The 21,221-nt window shown below is 41.5% G+C and overlaps 1 protein-coding gene across 2 annotated transcripts in view; it reads left to right on the top strand.

The window, feature by feature from the left end:
- The window catches only part of LOC137378103 (ubiquitin-conjugating enzyme E2 variant 1-like), a 45,538-nt gene that overhangs the window by 15,230 nt on the left and 9,087 nt on the right, over positions 1-21,221 (top strand). For both annotated transcript variants that reach the window (XM_068048198.1, XM_068048197.1), the window contains exon 2: positions 15,273-15,421. In XM_068048198.1, the coding sequence (XP_067904299.1) occupies positions 15,273-15,421 (149 nt within the window). The remainder of the gene's footprint in view (positions 1-15,272; positions 15,422-21,221) is intronic.

A 21,221-nucleotide genomic window follows, 5' to 3' on the forward strand; every position in this document is an offset into this window, starting at 1 on the left:
GTAGATGTCATTTGTGACTTTGATGTGACGGGACGGAAACCTGATTGGAGATTCAAAAGTGGCATTCCGGGAAAGATGGGCACTAATTTGGGAGGCGAAAACACAATCGAGGACTTGGAGAGGAAAGGGAGGTCGGAGATGGAGCAGTATTTTGCATGGATGGCTCAAGCGTTGTTTTTTTGAGGGTGGAGGAAACCGAGAAGAGGGTGTTTAACAAGATGGTTTGCAGTAGAGAAAATAAACAGGGGGTTATTGCATTCCAGGATGATCCTGGTGTAGTGAGCAGTTTTGGCAGATGAGATCAGGACCTCTTCTGCTTAATGTGGTCCAGCCAGATCTGGCAGTGCATGGCTGAATGTCTGCCATATCCATTCAAACCTGCATCCCTCGGACTTAAGGGACTAGAGATGAGGGTTGTACCGGGGGACAGCTGGGGTGAGAGAGAGAGTAATGGTTTTTAATTTTAGCAGGACTTTGTTTGGTTCAGCTCTTCAGATATTAAAATGAAGTTTTTAAAAAGGCAAATAGTTCTCAAACAAATTATTTGTATTCTGGCCTTTTGTTTTGCCTTTATTCGTTGTCTTAAAGTAATGAGAAGAGGAGCATGGTCAAAAACAAATCTGTGGTAATGCTGCACTACTGGCAGTGGCTATGTTGACTCAATGCTGTTGATATGATGGAATTGATGCCATTGGGAGTTGTGTATTTGGGGAATTTTAAATAAATCCAAATGATGTGACTGATGAAGCCTAATTGCATATTTCCTGTTTGGCATAATAGGGGAGGTTCTGGTCTTCTGGTGTGGAACTGCACACATTAACCAAGACAGTGTTCTTATAATGTCTGATTGTCAGGAATCCCCAATTATATGCTGAGATCATCCACATATTCATCAATTCGACTGAAGTTCATATGGGATGGCAAAAAAAAACTTCCATTGATAGCGCCTTCTGTCAGAAGAACCCAAAGCGCATAACATAATGATAAATCACTTTGAAGCTCTTGTTGTTTGGGCTGGTGTGGCATGCAGCAACATAATACAAAGAGCAATGAGAGGAATGACCAGTTAATCTATTTTTGATGCTTTTGGTTAAGATGAGAATGAAAGAGAACTTGCTATTCTTTGAATATCATCAAAGGATCTTTAATATCCATTGAAGAGCTGGTTAGGGCCTTGGTTTAATATCTAATCCAAAAAACAGCACTGTCTAAATACACTAGTCAGTCTACATCAACTTTTTGAATCTATGTGGCACAGTTGTTGAGAGGCTGCATACACTTAAATTATTTGGGGGTTTGACAGAATTGAGATTAACAGTGTGTCCAAAAAAAATTCCTTTCTTTAATATAAAGCTGGACAAATGTTTGCACATGCTTTTAACTGTCTAATTTGCAAGGAAGGTCCGGATATTATATTTACAAGTGAATATGTTCACAATTATTAATCAACCTTCTGTTAATAAGGTTATCTCCGTTTTTCAAAGTGAGACTGGGCTCAATCCTGATATGTGCGATCTTTTATTCTTGGTGCCAGTTTTGTTGTGGACAACTGAAGGATATGATACAGATGTAGGATCATTGCGTGTTGAGCAAAACAATATTCTGTGAAAATATTCTGTCACTCCAAGCCAAATAATAACCACACACTGGGCATAACTCTACTTTTTGAATTCTCATAGACCAATCATATCAAACCTGTTCTTCAGCATTGCAGTCAGGTTCATTTAGATCACTGGAACACTCCAGATTGCCAACAAGGGTTTCCAAACACCTCCAGCAATCTGTTATAGAAGTTTTAGAAACAGCGAACTAGCCCACGCACTGCAACCTTCATCCTGTAAGTGTAGTAGCTATGGTCACTAGTCCTTTGCGGTTCCTTTTCTGTGGCAGTATATTGAGGTGAATGTGATAGCTTACCTCAATACAACTGGCTTTTGAAACACCAGAGCTTTGAGAAATAATCTGGGGCAAAATTAACAGTCTCTTGGACGAGGGTGGATTAGTTAAGGAAAGCCAGCACGGAATTGTTAAAAGCAAATCCAACTAACTTGCTTGAGTTTTTTGATGAGATAACACAGAGGGTTGATGAGGGTAATGCAGTTGATGTGGTGTATATGGACTTCCAAAAGGCATTTGATAAAGTGCCACTTAATAGGTTTGCCAGCAGTGTCGAAGCCCATGGAATAAAATGAACAGTGGCAGAATGGATATGTAGTTGGCTGAGTGACAGGAAACAGTAGTGGTAATGAAATAAAAACAAGAAATGCTGCAACCACTCAGCAGGTCTGGCAGCATCTGTGGAAAGAGAAGCAGAGTTAACGTTTCGGGTCAGTGACCCTTCTTCGGAAGAGTGGTTCCAGCATTTCTTGTTTTTATTTCAGATTTCCAGCATCTGCAGTATTTTGCTTTTATTATAGTAGTGGTAAATGGTTGTTTTTCAGACTGGAGGAAAGTATACAGTGGTCTTTTTCTTTTGGGCCTCCTTATCTCGAGAGACAATGGATACACGCCTGGAGGTGGTCAGTGGTTTGTGAAGCAGCGCCTGGAGTGGCTATAAAGGCCAATTCTAGAGTGACAGGCTTTTCCACAGGTGCCGCAGAGAAATTTGTTTGTCGGGGCTGTTGCACAGTTGGCTCTCCCCTTGCGCCTCTGTCTTTTTTCCTGCCAACTACTAAGTCTCTTCGACTCGCCACATTTTAGCCCCGTCTTTATGGCTGCCCGCCAGCTCTGGCGAACGCTGGCAACTGACTCCCACGACTTGTGATCAATGTCACAGGATTTCATGTCGCGTTTGCAGACGTCTTTAAAGTGGAGACGTGGACGGCTGGTGGGTCTGATACCAGTGGCGAGCTCGCTGTACAATGTGTCTTTGGGGATCCTGCCATCTTCCATGCGGCTCACATGGCCAAGCCATCTCAAGCGCCGCTGACTCAGTAGTGTGTACAAGCTGGGGATGTTGGCCGCCTTGAGGACATCTGTGTTGGAGATACGGTACTGCCACCTGATGCCAAGTATTCTCCGGAGGCAGCGAAGATGGAATGAATTGAGACATCGCTCTTGGCTGGCATACGTTGTCCAGGCCTCGCTGCCATAGAGCAAGGTACTGAGGACACAGGCCTGATACACTCGGACTTTTGTGTTCCGTGTCAGTGCGCCATTTTCCCACACTCTCTTGGCTAGTCTGGACATAGCAGTGGAAGCCTTTCCCATGCGCTTGTTGATTTCTGCATCTAGAGACAGGTTACTGGTGATAGTTGAGCCTAGGTAGGTGAACTCTTGAACCACTTCCAGAGCGTGGTCGCCAATATTGATGGATGGAGCATTTCTGACATCCTGCCCCATGATGTTTGTTTTCTTGAGGCTGATGGTTAGGCCAAATTCATTGCACCAGGGTTCAATGTTGGGATCACTGATTTTCTTGATATGTTTTAATGACCTAGATTTGGGTGTACAGGGCACGATTTCAAAATCTGCAGATGATGCAAAAGCTGCAAGTATTGTGAACTGTGAGGAGGATAGTGATTGTATTCAAGCGCTGGTGGAAGGGATGAACGTGTGGCAGATGAAATTTAGTGTGAGAAATATGAAGTGATAACTTTTAGAAGGAAGAATGAGGAGATGAAATGTAAAATAAAGGGTACAATTCTAAAGCAGTTGCAGGAACATAGAGACCTGGGAGTGTGTGCACAGAACGCTGAAGGTGGCAGGGCAGGTCGCAAAAGTGGTTATTTGGGGTGGCACAGTGGTTAGCACCGCAGCCTCACAGCTCCAGTGACCTGGGTTCGGTTCTGGGTACTGCCTGTGTGGAGTTTGCAAGTTCTCCCTGTGACAGCTTGGGTTTCCGCTGGGTGCTCCGGTTTCCTGCCACAGCCAAAGACTTGCAGGTTGATTGGTAAATTGGCCATTGTAAATTGCCCCTAGTGTAGGTAGGTGGTAGGAGAATTGTGGGGATGTGGTCGGGGACATGGCATTAATGTAGGATTAGTATAAATGGGTGGCTGATGGTTGGCACAGACTCGGTGGGCCGAAGGGCCTGTTTCAGTGCTGTATCACTGACTATAAGGCAATCGGGATCCTGGACTTTATAAATCGCGACAGAGTACAAAAGCAAGGAAATTAGGGGGAACCTTTCTAAAACACTGGTTTGGCCTCAGTTAGGTTATTGTGTCCAATTCTGGGCACCACACTTTAGGAAGGATATGAAGGCATTGGAGAAGATGCGGGAAATATTCCTTTGGCGGAGGGGTCGAGAACAAGAGAACACAGATTTAAGGTGATTTGGCAAAAGATCCAAAGGTGACATAAAGTAAAATTTGTTTACGCAGTGAATAGTTAGGATCGGAAATGCACTGCCTGAGAGAGTGCTTTCAAAAGAGAATTGGATAAGCAACTGAAGATATAAAACATTGCATGGCTACAAAGAAAGGGGAGGGGGTTGGGACTAACTGAGTTGCTCTTGCAGAGAGCTGGCATAGACTCGATGACCTGAATTGCCGCCTCCTGTAACCATTTTATGATTCTTCACAAAAGTGTGCAAATGGCTGAACACCTGATCAGTCTCTTGATCAAAGTATTAAAGTGTTTTGTTAAATCTGGAAGAAATACAAGGTCCATCCGTCCTGTCTGATCACTGACTTCTGGTAGCAGTCTTCTGCTCCAAGAGGTGTATTTCATGATACAACTCAAAAGTACCACACCATGATCAAGTTTGCAAACTTAAGACTTCCAGCAGGTTTTCAAACTGGAGGTGGTTCAGGCCTCTTGATTGAATTGGCTACAGGTTCACCCATCAGAGCTACATGGTTTACAAAATAGTGGTGGCTGAGAGTTGGATTGTTTATCTATAAAACAGATGATGAGTGTTGTAATCTTTCAGGATTTGCATCAAAATCAGCAACAGCAACTGAATGCAACTACCCAAATATGGGTGGTGGAGTGTTTAATGGATCATAATGATGGAGTAATGTCATGCATAACGTTTTCTGCCAGGAATGCCATCATGTTCCTTACACCCAGTGTTGCTATAACATCAGGAAGAGGATTTCAAATACCTGATAAATGATTGCCGTTGATATGGGCGGCACAGTGGCGCAGTGGTTAGCACTGCAGCCTCACAGCTCCAGCGACCCGGGTTCAATTTTGGGAACTGCCTGTGTGGAGTTTGCAAGTTCTCCCTGTGTCTGCGTGGGTTTTCTCCGGGTGCTCTGGTTTCCTCCCACAAGCCAAAAGACTTGCAGGTTGGTAGGTAAATTGGCCATTATAAATTGCCCCTAGTATAGGTAGGTGGTAGGGGAATATAGGGACAGGTGGGGATGTGGTAGGAATGTGGGATTAGTATAAATGGGTGGTTGATGGTCGGCACAGACTCGGTGGGCTGAAGGGCCTGTTTCAGTGCTGTATCTCTAAATTAAAAAAAAAATTCCAGGGGCCTGAAAAAATTATGCTAATTAATTTGACCCTGAAAGCTCTTGCATTGAGTGCCGGCATGCATAGAACATTGCACCAACTTCGCATAGTGTTTCTGTCAAAGCATGGTTGCAGCACATCAGTCCAACAGATGTGACCATGACATCTTCATGTGTGTATCTGTTTTTCCAAATGCAAGAACTGATTCTATTAAAGCAATTCATATAAAAAGGTAATGAAGTATTTTTGAATGTGGAAATTATAAACTGGTAAAATTTAGGTTCTTTGTTATCTATTTGTTCTCAATATTCTTCAAAGCAGCTTGCCTGTTGCATTAAAGGAGCTGTTGACTTCTATCTCAAAGATGAACTGTTGGACAGTATTCACATTGCCAGTGCTTATGTCCAGAGCGAAGCTGTACCCCCACATGAAATTATGGGCCTTATCAACCAGTTGCACTAATGTCTTTTGATATTTGTTCCAGCCTTTGTGCCCGTGTGGTACGATAAACTAATGTTGACAGACACACCTCTTCCATGAACAGATAATTATGCTATTGCTTATGCTCAAAATTTTACAACAGCACCATCTAGAATGGCTTTATAATCAAAACTAGCTACATGTGTCCTATATACCTCTTGTTGCATGCTGGAAAATGTTACTCCAGTGAGTTGACTTTTCTATTCATTGATCTCGCTGCAAAAATCTACCAAGTTTTGCATCATGTTTGGTCTTGTCCTCTTGTAACTTGAACTGCTTGAACAATTTGACATGAGACAGAAGTACTTGCTTTGGTTCCAGGTAAAGGTATTGATCTGTCCACCTATTTTGAACGAAATGACAGTTAGAATTTTCCTTTTCTTGGAGCTCGGTTTGTCAATTCAATCAGAAAAAACAGCTTTAAAAAGTAAGCTGACATAATTAGGAGCTTTAAATATAATTTGGAAACCTTTGTTTTTTTTTCCAGTGCTGATTTAATGATGCACAGTGAATAACCTAGCTATTCATACTCTCTAACAATTATTACATTAAATCATTGCAGTTCACTGGTGCGTCCTGTGATTTGGATTTTGTTCTATAGGTGGTGCACTCACATTAATGGTTCACATAAAGTTAAATGCGGAAAACTTAATTTTAAACTTCCCATGCGACTCAAACATTTATACTTATTTTTCCCCACTAGTCAGGGCTTGAGATCGTTGGCAATCTATTTGCTGTTCCCCTTTGATGCTCTTGTGTGAAAACTTCAGGACCATCATATGCAAAAATTCAAGCCTCTACAAAATTAGTTTCTATACCATTTTTTGCTCTTCATGACTCAGCCTGGTCTGGTGCCCCTACTGACTGTGTTGTCTTTTACTAACTAGCCCATCCACCACAATCTGTTGTCTTGACAGTTACTGCCTCTCTGCCTTTTCCTCCAGGTTTGCTGTTTCTGTCACCTGTGGCTCTGTTCTTAGTCAATATGACTGCTATGAAGTTTAAATGCTTAGTAGCTTCAACCTTGGTTCTTTTAAACTTATTTGGCTTGGAGGATTGTAAAAATGTATTCACCTATCCCCCTTTTCAGTGTTTCATTTCTCTCTCCAATCAAGCAGGCTGCTTTGTCCTGGATGGTGTCGAGCTTCTTGAGTGATGGAGCTGCAACCATCCAGGCAAGTGGAGAGTATTCCATCACACTCCTGACTTGTGCCTTGTAGATGGGCAGGCATCGGGGAGACGGGAGATGAGTTACTCCCAGCCTCTGACCTGCTCTTGTAGCCACGGCATTTGTGTGGCTGGTCCAGTTAAGTTTCTGGTCAATGGTAACCCCAGGATGTTGATAGTGGGGGATTCAGTGATGGTAATGCCGTTGAACATCAAGGAGAGATGGCTAGATATTCTTGTTAGAGCAGTCATTGCCTGGCAGTTGTGCGGCGCAATTGTTACTTGGCCGTTAACGATAAATCTCTGTTCTATAAGCATTTGATCAGTTGCTTTCCTTTTGCTGCATGTAGTGTCACGATTTAGATAAAATAGTTATAAGTTTCAGAAGTAAACCATGTTATGTTCCGAATCCCAGAAATGTGCGAAAAGTCTCTTTAGGTTCCCGAGATGAATTTGAGTTTTTAAGACAAGTCAACACGTTTTAGCAGACTGTAATTCTGCATTATGCTGCCTATCGATGTATATTTTGTGGATAATGTTTTGTGGATTTTAGTTTTAAGTTTAGTGCAATATTTTTAGTTTTGAGGCAGTAAAGGATATTGTAGTTGTGAGATCTTGTTTTTTAGTAATGGCCTGGAATTTGCAGTATATCAGGGTTCACTATTATGGAGTAAATGGGGCAGCAATTTCTAGTGTTCACACTGGAAATCTGGAAATTACTGTCCAATTTGACCTGCTCCTCCACAAGCTACGCTGCACTAGTACCTTGCCAAGAGACTTAGCATAAAAATACATGAAGGGCATGAAGTTATAGTATTTGCCCACTAAACAGGCCAGTGTAAATAAATTTTAACGGTAGGCTAGCTGTTAATTACTGCCAATCAATCTCTCTGACACTGAAAATAAACCTTTTATAAGTGTGGAGTCTCATTCCTTTTAGTTTTTAATTTTAAATTTTAATCACTGTTGGAGATTTAAAAAAAGTAAGAATTACATTTTCTTTCTGTCTCTTGTCTCACCCACCTTTATTTCCTTCACTATTTTGCTTTCTGTTCATGATTTGACATTGAGTTAAGTATTCTAACATGCACTTCCTGGTTTAGACCCTGCGTGTCTCGATAAGTATTTTTAAATCTGGTTGAAGATGCACACTGTTGCTTGCCCTGTTCGCACAGGTCTTGGATCCCTTGTAAATGGTGCCATGTTGAAAGCTTTCTAATTGCCATGCAAAAGCAGATTAAAAGTCTGTGGGCAGCTGCAGGCACAATAAACTGCGTGTATTGTTCGTTCTCTGCTGATTGCAAAATCCCTCTTTTTTTAGGCAGCATTGGTAGTGTGCACATTACTGGTATTTTCAGGATGCAATCATGTTTGTATGAAAAATGTATCTGTGATGCCTACCTACATGCTTTTACTTGCATGATCCTGACACTTGCAACTTTTTCTTAAATTGTTTTTATTCTACTATCACTCTTTAAGAACAGATTTGGGGCACTATTGCAAGAGAGCAGGTATGGTCCCTAACTAGATATGAAAAAGACATAAAGAAACTGTATAGAAAATGAGCCCCACGTAAACACAAACTGGTTTTTTGATCCTCATTTTTCTGCAAGGTTATTCAAAAATTGGTAAATGTTTTAGTGTTTCCTGTTACTTTAATCAACAGATGTCTCCTTTCTGAGCCAGGATCACATGGTACAGGAAGAATGCTCTAACATATTAGGGTTTGATCATTGGCCCAAACAAATACATTAGATTAAGAAAATAAATGTAAAAGTGTGTCAATGCATTCAATGAACTTGATCTCCAGTTACTAAAAGTAAGGATCAGTTTAAATGCTACTATAATTGTTTTCTTATTTGTAAGTTGTGCCCTCTTAATCAAGATTTTGATGGAAGTTGATGAAATATAGTTTCATTTTTTTGATTGGGGGATATTTGTGGCATAGGATGCCAACACTAATTTGTCAATGTATTCTTACCCCCATAAATAAGCCTCTAAATAAAATGATTTACATTTGCTTTGAGTTTGGAGTCCTCATTCAGACAGCTAATTCCACACCCAGTCTGACCAATGGAGGTTCTTCTGATATTAATGTATACTATATTCCCAGGAGAGACAATAAACTGGAGAATAACTTTTTTTAAAAAAAAGACTGTTTAAGCAACACTATGGGATCTCTAATTCATGTCTGAAGTTGCTATGTCCTGGTGCTAAACAGATGTGTTTAGATATTACTTGGATCTGCTGTCACCCCTGTTGACATGAGCTTTATCATTGTTGCAAAGCAGGAACCACTTCTGATTGATGCTAAAGATGGTGTGAATGAATCCTGAAAATGTTAATGCCTTTCTTTTTTCCATTTAATATTCTGAGCCCATCATCTGTTTGATACTGTGGTATTAGTGCCTTTATGTTCCCCTCGCCTGTCACATTGCATTCCATCTTCTCTCTTCCTTCTTCCCCAGTGCACTACAGCGTTTGAATATATGTTTATCATAAAGATGTCAACTTTTCCACAACTGAGGCATCCTTCATACACTGAACTACAATCCTTGCAAACAATAGTTTGAAAGTAGGTCCTTTCTGTAGCTCCTCCAAAGGTCTAATGAATTCATCTAGTGAGTGGCTTAGTTATAGATCAGAAAGGTTGTAGGTTTGATCCCCATTCTATGCTAAAATAGCTAATCTCAATCAACATAATAGTGGAGTTAAGTTCCCTTGAGCATTCTTAAGTTAGGAAACAGAGAATTGGTCAAGTTCTCAATCACTATCCTGCAACTCCTATTGGAAGTATATGTATGTATCTGATAAGCGCAGCATTGAACTCAGTTGTGATGCCACGTGGTTGAACAGCTTGCCAACAGCACTGACAATTTGCATATGTATAATTGTCATTAGTGTGAGGTACTGGAGGCTAACTGACACTGGTAATTACACCAGTGAGGAAGCTTCAGGAGCGAGAAGTTTTAAATCTTGTCTTGAAACCACTTCATTTTTTATTTAGAGATACAGCACTGAAACAGGCCCTTTGGCCCACCAAGTCTGTGCGACCATCAACCACCCATTTATACTAATCCTACATTAATCCCATATTCCTACCCCATCCCCACCTTCCCTCAATTCCCTGACCACCTACCTATACTAGGGGCAATTTATAATGGCCAATTTACCTATCAACCTGCAAGTCTTTGGCTGTGGGAGGAAACCGGAGCACCCGACAAAAACGCACGCGGTCACAGGGAGAACTTGCAAACTCCACACAGGCAGTATCCAGAATTAAACCCGGGTCACTGGAGCTGTGAGGCTGCGGTGCTAACCACTGTGCCACACCTATCTAATCTAAAGGATGTGATAAATGGACACTTAGATAATAATGATCTGATTGGGCATAGTCAACATGGATTTATGAATGGGAAATCATGTTTGATGAACCTGTTGGAATTTGAGGATGTTACTAACAGAATTGATAAAGGGGAGTCGGTAGACGTGGTACACCTGGATTTTCAGAAGGCTTTTGATAAAGTCCCCCACGGGAGGTTGGTCAGCAAGATTAAAGCACATGGGATAGGAAGTAATATACTGGCATGGATTAAGGATTGGTCAACAGGCAGAAAACAAAGAGTAGGAATAAATGGATCATTCTTGCATTGGCAGGCTGTGACTAGTGGAGTACTGCAGGGATCAGTGCTTGGGCCCCAGCTGTTCGCAATATATATCATGAACTCTTAATTAAGCAGTGACTACCATTTGTGTTGCTAACTGACAAAATGTGTAAAAAGATGAGGTTCAGTATAGGCCTACAGTTTCTTTTGAAATAAATTTTTAAAGTTCAAATACAGATGAATTTTTACTATTTTCTAAAATCATATGAATCTTCATACACTGTACTTCAAAGATTCTTGAAATTTCTGTGAATGGATTAAATGATTGGCTGAAATGGAGGGCAGCTACATTTGATAAATTACAGTTGGATCAAATTTTACACTGCAGTCATTAAAGTAAAAACAAAGCTTCAAGTTGGAAGCTTTAATGCTTAATGAGTAGAATGTTTCTCCAACTTTTTGGTTTACACGATGCAGATCTACCAAACATTTTAATGTGCATCTTTCTACTCATCTGAAATGGCTATTAACTGCTTTGGCAGTGTTGTACATTAAAGGCCTACTACCCAACCCGGACCCGACGACGTGTGTCAGGTTCGGGTTGGATCGCTCTTCCGGGTCGGGGACACAAAGTAAGAATTGCATTTTGTTCTGCTGGTAAGTGTTAAGTAAAAAACCTACCTGAGCTGGGAGTCCAGGACGTCAAGGAGGGAAACTGAGTCTGCGCAGTGAGCGAGTGAGCGTCTCTATGATATCGTCATGCTCATGCTGCAATTTCCTGCAGATTCGGAGTTGCAAGGTAGGTAAAGGGAACATTCCGGTGGTCAGGTCGGGAAAAAATGGAGGGACTTGGGCTGGGTCAGGCTTGGGTCCGATGTGGTTGTCAGGTTCGGGTCGGGTTTTCTTTCCCTGACCTGAACAGGCCTTTATTGTACATTATGTACCTGAAGGATGTTATGCTAGCTTATAGATGAGAGTTATAATTTTTTTGTTAATATTGTTTTTTTTTTAAACAAGTGATCAAGTTAATATTTTTAATGGGGGTGGGGGTCTAAACATTGCAGAAAGAAAAATTGAAACGTGCACAAACTCAAGTTAAAAGATGCCAAGAATCTCATATTTTAGCTGTAGCAAGTCACGCAGGTTCATGAACTGAAGCCTTTCCAAGCAATTCATTGCTGAGAAAACAGTTGGAGAACATTATTTTGACAGCTGTTTTACTGGTAGAGAAGTTGGAGAAAATAATTCTTAAAAACTATATTTTCTATCAGATTAAAAGTGAGTATAAATTTGATTTTCAATAAAGTTTAATAAAACAAAGGATGGAAAATACTTGATTTTTCAATGTTTCTCATGGCTGGGGAGTCCAGAACCAGGGGACGCAGTCTCGGAATAAGGGGTAGGCCATTTAGGACTGAGATGAGGAATTTCTTCACTCAGAGGGTGGTGAATCTTTGGAATTCTCTGCCCCAGAGGGCTGTGGAGGCTCAGTCATTCAGTATGTTCAAGACTGAGATCGATAGATTTCTGCATGTTAAAAACATCAAGGGATATAGGGATAGTGCAGGAAAATGGTTTTCAAGTAGATGATCGGTCATGATCTCAATGAATGGTGGACCGGGCTCGAAGGACTGAATGGCCTACTCCTATTTCTTATGTTCTTAAACCTTGATAAACTTGATACATTCTAATTAAATATTGAAAAAGATCAGCAAAAGGCATGGATGTATGATCTTGCCTCCTTTCGTTGACCTCATTCCAATTAAACGCCTGATCATCAAAATTCCATTCTTGGCCCCCATGTTAGCTGACGTTGCAACTGGATCCTTATCCTCCGGTACTGCCTCTTATCATTCAAAGCTGGTGTCTCTACCCCTTATGTCTACGCAAACGGTCACTCCTTCTAACCTTCCTTTACCTTTCAAAATCCTTGAATGTGTTATCACTTCTCAAATCTGTGCCCTGCTTTCCTGAAACTCCCTCTTTGAATTGGTCCAGTCAGGTTACCTCTCCTGCAACAGCAATGAAAGGATCCTAGTCAAAATCATAAATTACATTCTCTCTGATTGTAACAAGGTGCATTTTTCCTCCTTGACCTCTCTGCAGCTTTGCACGTGGTGGACCTCAGCATCCTCCTGAAACACCTCTTTTCCATCTCAGTGGGACTGCACTCATTTTGCTGCACTCTTCCGTATCCCATCCTAGGAAGAGAATATCCAGCAGTGGCTTCTCTTCCTACCCCAAAACAGTTGGATTTGGAGTTCCCCCAAGAATCTGTCCTTGGCTTCCTCCTGTTCCTCATTTATATGCTGCCCCCTTGGTGACGTTGTCTGGAAACATGGGATTAGTTTCCATAGGTGTGCTGCTGAAGCCCAGCTTCTACTCCCGCTTCACCTCAATTTGTCTGTCTTCCTCCGCTCCTCCATTGCTTCTGTGTTGTTGGACTTGTACGTCCAGCATGTCGTCTTCGATGAGCCTTGATTTCCTTTTAAACATTGGGAGTACAGAATCCGTTATCTTCAGGCCCTGTCAAACTCTGTGCCCTTGCCGTTGATTCTGACCTCTGGAACTGTCTCAGGTTGTACCAGACTGTTCACACCCTCAGTTTCCTATTTCATTGCAAACTGAGCTTGTTTCCCACATCTTCACAAAGACCACCTACTTCTACCTCCATAAATCATCTACTGAAATGCTCATCCATGTCTTTTGTCACCTCCAGACTCGACAGTTCCAATGCTGTCCTGGTCGACCTCCCAATACTGCACACTCTGTAAGCTTCAGCTCATCCCAAATTCTGCTGCCTGTATCTTGTCCCACTCACCCACCTCTTCTTCCCTTACTGATCTATATTGGCTCCCGGTCCCCCAACACCTCTAATGTAAAATTCTCGCCGGGATGGAGAGGCAGAGTTGGGTGTTGGTGTACATGTGCAAGCTGGCCCTATCTTCCATGATGAAACAGTAACAACGTGCACTACATAGCACCTTTTTTAAGGTATGTCTGGGACGTGCAGGAAAAAGTAGAGGCTATAACAAAGGAGTTACTGAGGTGGCCGAAAGCTTGGTCATAAAGGATGGACACAACTAATTTTGACCCCTACACAACTAACTACATCATTCCGATGCTACATTTTAGTTATACTTTTCCCATTTTTGTATACAATATCTCTAAACCCTGAGGACAGATGCTTCAGCAACTGTTTGGTTCTATTTTAAAAAGACAAAGTATTAATCACTACTTTTTAAATCTAAATGGGTAAGGTGGATTAAACAAAGTTGTATTAGTTTATTGCTAATAGAATTTATACTTACAGGTGGAAGGCAGAAGTAAACAAAGTTTGGATTTCTGTTTCATGATTTATTTGTACTTTAAACTGAAAGGAAGTGTTAATATCTGGGTTCTTAACTATTTCTGCCATTGCATTAATTTCATTGGAAACATTGCAGTTTGCCAAAAGTATGTAAGTTACTTCCTGTAGGTTCAGTGCGATAAGATAAATACAGGAAATAAACTGCTTATATTTTTAGAGTTTGCAGACCTGTGCTGCATTTTCATGTGAAGTGATGGTTTTACACTGTTTGATCTGTTTTTCCATTAATAAGCTGCATAGCACTGCAGCATAGAAGTTTCACAGCAATAAAATGCTGCATCTTCAGCTACTTCCTGCTTTTGTTTTGGATTGATTTACGTACTGGAGTCCTATGTTCTGGTCCATGTAAAAAGGTCATGTCTCTGTCCAGTTTCTGGCCTACCTGATACGAAAAATTAAAGAGGCTGACTAGTAAATCCCCCAGGGTCTGCCTGATTACAGCTTAACTACAGAGAATTTGGAGAATATGGCATTGTTGAGCATTCAAATCAAATTTGGCACTCTTGCTAATTATGTTGGGTAAAAGAATCCCTTGCCATAATTCAAATGAGATTTAGAGACTGACTTCCACGATCAGATCATGTATTAACACGGTTCTTTTTATATTTGACAAAAATAAGCACTTTGGTATAAATACAAGCAATACTTTTTAAAGAAAAAGGCTGTAGCGTGCCACATTAAGGTCATGTGTGTTTCCTTTGAGCCTTTTAGCACATGGTTACTTATGAATTTCAAGCCAGTAATTGACAGGCTGAAGGTAACAAAATGTTACTGATGAGACATTGAAATGCCAAACCTTTATCTAGTCCTATTGATTTATCAAGTCAATTCATATTAATTGAAGTTACCAAGCGTTATAATTCACTAATGCTTTGGTACATGTTATCTAAATAGGAAGCACTTACAAGTCATTCTATGGTGACATCCTTCTAAACCACAAGAAAATTTTTAGCAGTTTTTATAAATGCTATCTAAGCTCGGGGTTTCTCTTGCTGGCTTTAATTCCCACCTTTCCCAACTAGAGCTGTCTCAAATTATAGAATCGAATCATAGTATGCAGCACTGACACATGGCTATAAATTTATGTTGTATGGATATCCAACTTGACTCACACTGAAGTCTTATAATTCAGTCCTGTGGAAATTAATTTGGTGTATCTGCAGTTGAAGTGGCTTAAGTTCAACTATTTAAACTACAAAATGTAAAACTCTTGTAATTTAAGTTTACCTTATTATTTGTTGCAGCTGTAACTGTTCCACGCAATTTCCGCCTTTTGGAAGAGCTAGAAGATGGCCAGAAGGGAGCAAGTGATGGGACAGTAAGTTGGGGACTTGAAGATGATGAAGATATGACACTTACTAGGTGGACAGGGATGATTGTTGGACCTGCAAGAGTAAGTATGGTTTCAAAAAGAGTAAAATCATAGTTATAATACAATCTGGTGGTGATTCTTGGTTACCCTGGGTTCAAGTGATTTTGAACTAATGTGATATTTTCATAGTTTTGCGTGAGTGTTGTGGAAATGCAGAATTTGAGAGTACTGATAAAAGTATACAACTTTGATTACAGGCCAGATCCTATTGGAACAAGAGTAGACCATTCAGCCCCTCAAGCCTTTTGTCCCATTCAGTTAAATCATGGCTGACCTGTACCTCGACTCAATTTTTTATTCATTCACCAGGATGTGGGCATCGCAGGCAAGGCCAGCATTTATTGCCTATTCCCAATTGCCCTTGAGTGGTGAGCTGCCGCCTTGAACCCTTGCAGTCAGTGTGGTAGATGCACTCTCACAGCGCTGTTTGGGAAGGAGTTCCTGGATTTTGACCCAAAAACCATAAAGGAACAGTGATGTGCTTCCCTGTCAGGGTGGTGTGTGTCTTGGAGCGGAGCTTCGATATGATGGTGTTCCCATTCACTTGCTGCCCCTATCCTTCTATACGATTGAGGGCGCGGGTTTGGGAGGTGCTGTTGAAGAAGCGTTGATAAGTTGCTGCAGTGCATCTTGTGGATGGTACACACTGCAGCCACATTATGTTGGTGGAAGGAGTGAATGTATAAGGTGTAGATGGGGTGCCATTCAAACAGGCTGCTTTGTGCTGGATGGTGTTGAGCTTTTTACTGTACTGTTGGATCTGCACTAATCTAGGCAAGTGGAGAGTATTTCTCTCACTCCTGACTTGCGCCTTATAGATGGTGAAAAGGCTTTGGGGAGTCGGGAGGTGAGTCACCTGCCGCAGAATACCCAGCTCTGACCAGCTGTTGTTGCTGACTTGCTTCCTATCAGCCCTACCTGAACGTTGTCCAGCTCTTGCTGCCTGCGGGCCTGGTTGGGTTTATTATCTAAGGAGCTGCAAATGGAATGGAATTCTGTGCAATCAGGAGTGAACATCCCTACTTCTGATCTTATGATAGGGGGAAGGCCATTGATGAAGCTGCTGAAGATGGTTGTACCTCGGACACTAATCTGAGGAACTCCTGCAGCTATATCCTGGGTCTGAGATGATTTACCTCCAACAACCGCAACCACCTTTGTGTTAGGAATGGCTCCAGACCAATGTCTTCTCTAAACCCTTTTCATGCGCGGCCTGTTCATTTTGATGCATGATACCTTCCATCACTTAGCTGATGATTGAGAATAAGCTGCTGGGACAGTAATTGGCCGGATTGGATTTATCCTGTTCTTTGTTGATCAAACACGCCTGGGTAATTTTCCACATTGTCAGTTAGATGCCGGTGTAGTAGCTGTGCTGGAACTGCTGGGCAAGCAGCATTGCTGGTTCTGGTGCGCAAGTCTTCACTACAGCCAGGATGCTATCAGAGCCCATAGGCTTCACTATATCCACTGCACTCAGCTGTTTCCTGATGTCATGTAGAATGTATCTAATTGGCTGAAGGTTGGCTTTTACGATGGTGGGGTACCTCAGGAGAATGTTGAGATGGGTCATCCGCTCAGCACTTCTGGCTGTAGACGATTGCAGATGCTTATGCCTGGTCTTTTGCACTTGTGCTATGCTCTGCTATCATTTAGGATAGGGATGTTCATGGAGCTGCCGCCTCCAATTCGCTGTTCACTTGTCCACCACCATTCATGACTAGATGTGGAAGAATTACAGAGCTTTAATCTGATCCGTTGGTTGTGGGATCACTCAGCTTTGTCAAAAGCATGCTGTTTCAGCTGTTTAGCGTGCATATCCTGTGTTGTAGCTTCACCAGGTTGGCAACTCATTTTTGGGTATGCCTGGTGGTGGTCCTGGCAAGCTGTTCACTCGTCATTGAACTAGGGTTGATCCCCTGGCTTGATGGTAACGGTAGAGTGAAGGATGTAAAACATAACAATTAGGGGCAGGAGTAGACCATTCAGCCCCTCGGGCCTGCTCCACTATTTAATATGATCATGGCTGATCTTCTATCTTAACTCCACTTTATTGCCTGCTTGACTCCGAGATCAAAAATCTGCCTATCTCGGTGTTGAATATACTCAGTGATGGAGCATCCACAATTCTGAGGTAGACAATTCCGAAGATTTATAACCCTCTGAGTGAAGAAATTTCTCCTCATCTCAGTCCTAAATGATCGATCTGTTATCCTGTGGCTGTGCCCCCCATGTTCTAGATTGCCCAGCCAGGGGAAATAATCTCTCATCCCAGGAACCAATCTAGTGAACCTTTGCTGTACCGCCTCCATTGTTATTCTGAACAATTAGAAAAATCCAGTGTACAACTTTACAAAATACCAAAAATACCCCTAAGTTCCAATTCCATGATTTTGTTCTCAAAATATATTATCTTTATAACTCGCCTTAAACAATATCCTTCCTCAGATATGGAGACCGAAACTGTGCATAGTACTCCAGCTGTGGTCTCCCAAAGCCCTATTCAATTGTAGTCACAATTGTTGTAATCCAATCCTTTTGCAATAAAGGCCAACATGCTATTTGCCTTCCTAATGCTTGCTGAACTTGCATATTAACTTACTGTGTTACTTGTGCAAGTACACACAAATCTCTCTCAGCATCAACATTAATAGTTTTATGCCTTTTAAAAAAAATATTCTGTTTTTTCTATTACTATCTTCGTGAATAACCTCTCATTTCCCCACATTATACTCCACCTACCACCTTGTTGCCCACTAACTTAACCTGTCAATATCTCTTTGCAGGCTCTTTGTGTCCTCCTCACAGCTTACATTTCCATCTAACTTTATCATCAGCAAACTTAGATACATTACTCTTGGTCTCTTCGTCTTAAGTCATTAACCACGTGATAGACTATTCTACTTGTTGAATCTGTAACAATTATGTATTTTGATTGTAAGTAGCTGAGGCCCCAGCACTGATCCTTGCGGCACTCCACTAGTTACAGCCTGCCAACTTGAAAATGTCCCATTTATCCCGACACTCTGCTTGTCCGTTTGCCAATCCTCCATCCATGCTAAAATATTACCGGCAACTTCGTGAGCCCTTATCTTGCATTTAGCCTTTTATGTGGCACCTTGTCGAATGCCTTTTAGAAATCCACGTATACTACATTTACTTGTTCCCCTTTATTTACCCTACTAGTTACATCCTCAAAAAAAAGCACTACGTTTGTCAAACACTATTTCGCTTTCACAAAATCATGCTGACTTTGTCTGATTATATTATAATTTTCTAAATGCATTGTTAAGGCTACCTTACTAGATTCCAGCGTTTCCTCATTACTGATGTCAGGCTAACTCTTCTGTGGTTCCCTGTTTTCTCTCTTGGTCCTTTCTGGAATAGTAATGTTACATTTGTTAACTTCCAATCAGTTGAGAGAATTTTAGAATCTAGGGAATTTTGGAAAGTCATAATCAGTGCATCCACTGTTTCTGCAGCTACCTTTTTTAAACACCCTAGGATGTAGACCATCTGGTCCTGGGGATTTGTCAACTTTTAAGTTTTTCCAATACTTTTTTTCGCTTCTGGTATTAATTATCTTAAGTTCCTCACTTGTCAGGAAAATCCTTTATGCCAAGTGGGAAATATTAATTTCATCAGTTGGAAACTTACATTAGACTTTTAATGGGGGGAAAAAAACCTACAGTAACTTTTAAAAAAAAAAAACTAGCAGCTAAGATGACCACTGCCATTTACATAATGGGCGGCACAGTGGCGCAGTGGTTAGCACTGCAGCCTCACAGCTCCAGGGACCCGGGTTCAATTCTGGGTACTGCCTGTGTGGAGTTTGCAAGTTCTCCCTGTGTCTGCGTGGGTTTCCTCCGGGTGCTCCGGTTTCCTCCCACATGCCAAAGACTTGCAGGTTGATAGGTTAATTGGCCATTATAAATTGCCCCTAGTATAGGTAGGTGGTAGGGAAATATAGGGGCAGGTGGGGATGTGGTAGGAATATGGGATTAGTGTAGGATTAGTATAAATGGGTGGTTGATAGTCGGCACAGACTCGGTGGGCCGAAGGGCCTGTTTCAGTGCTGTATCTCTAAACTAAACTAAACTACATCTGAAATACCAGGAGATTGAACTGGAGACAAAAAGTTTAACAAGAAGCCCAGCCAGAACAATGCTTTGGTGAACTGCGTAGATGAGCCAGATCACCCTCATTAGCTGGGCATTCCAAGCCATCTCGAGGCATTCATAAATGGAACGTCCCTACAGGGGGTAAACACTGTCAACCCTACCAAAGAGAAATTTTGGGTTTCAGACTTTGGACCTTCTGAGAAACAAAGGGGATTGAGAAGAACCACGTGACTGCCTGTTCATCTATGAAGGAACAAGAATACACCTTCAACTGAGGATTACTGGATCACCCACTTTACAGACTGTATTTAATTTCCATTTAGAGATACAGCACCGAAACAGGCCCTTCGGCCCATCGAGTCTGTGCCGACCATCAACTACCCATTTTTATACTAATCCTACACTAATTCCATATTCCTACCACATCCTCACCTGTCCCCCTATATTTCCCTACCACCTACCTATACTAGGGGCAATTTATAATGGCAACTAACCTATCAACCTGCAAGTCTTTGGTATGTGGGAGGAAACCAGAGCACCCGGAGGAAACCCACGCAGACGCAGGGAGAACTTGCAAATTCCACACAGGCAGTACCCAGAATTGAACCCGGGTCGCTGGAGCTGTGAGGCTGCGGTGCTAACCACTGCGCCACTGTGCACTTAAATCCAACCACCAAATCGGTTTCCTCCTGTAATCTATGTGTTGTGTGTGTGTGATTCTCGTGTGAATGCGTGTGTGAATGTGTAGTGTATTTTAAAATCTGGTTAGTGTTAAGTATAATAAACTTACCTCTTTCTTGTTTAAACTCAAGAAAACCTGTCCAATTGGTTCTTTTTGCAATCACAATAAAGGAAAAAGGTAGAACACTCACACAGATGGTAAGCGCAACCACTGTTTAATAGGAATAAACCCTGTTACGGTCAGATAGGAGAAAGGGGCAAGAAGGGGAGCCTGAGACGCCCTTCTCACCTGGCTGTAACATGCTGTTATTAGCCCTCTGGTTATCCTCTATTTCTGGTATGTAATTTCTGTGTTCTACTGTGAAGACAGATATAAAATATTTGTTCAACATCTTTGCCATTTTCTCGTTCCCCATTCCTCCTGTCTCTGTCTCTAAGGGACCAATGTTTGATTTACTTTTTTTTTATATACTTGTAGTAAAAAAAAAAAACCCTAATCTGTTTTCATATTCCTGGCTAGTTTACTCATTCGATTTTTTTTCCCTTTTTATCAACTTTTTGGTCGCCTTTTGCTGGTTTCTATAAGGCTCCCAATCCTCAGGCTTACCACTATTCTTTGCAATATTATAAACCTCTTTTAATCTAATATTATCCTTAACTTCCCTAGTACACCATGGATGGATCCTTCTTGCTGAATTTTTGTTTTTTAATGGAATGTGTTTTTGTTGAACATTTTGAATTGTTTCTTTAGAAGTTTCCCACTGTTTATTTACCTGGGTCATGAGGTTACGAGTTGTAGTGCTATACAGTTCTGCTGCTGATGGCCCAAGGTGCCTCATGGATGTCCAGTTTTTAGCTGCTAGATCTGTTCTGAATCTATCCTATTTAACACGGTGGCAGAGCACGATGGAGGGTGTCCTCAGTGTGAAGACAGGACATCCCACAAGGACTGTGCGGTGGTCGCTCCTACCAATACATCAATGCACCTGTGACAGATTGGTGAAGATGAGGCCGAGTAG

Source organism: Heterodontus francisci, chromosome 16 (genome assembly GCF_036365525.1).
Source record: "Heterodontus francisci isolate sHetFra1 chromosome 16, sHetFra1.hap1, whole genome shotgun sequence".
Taxonomy (NCBI): domain Eukaryota; kingdom Metazoa; phylum Chordata; class Chondrichthyes; order Heterodontiformes; family Heterodontidae; genus Heterodontus; species Heterodontus francisci.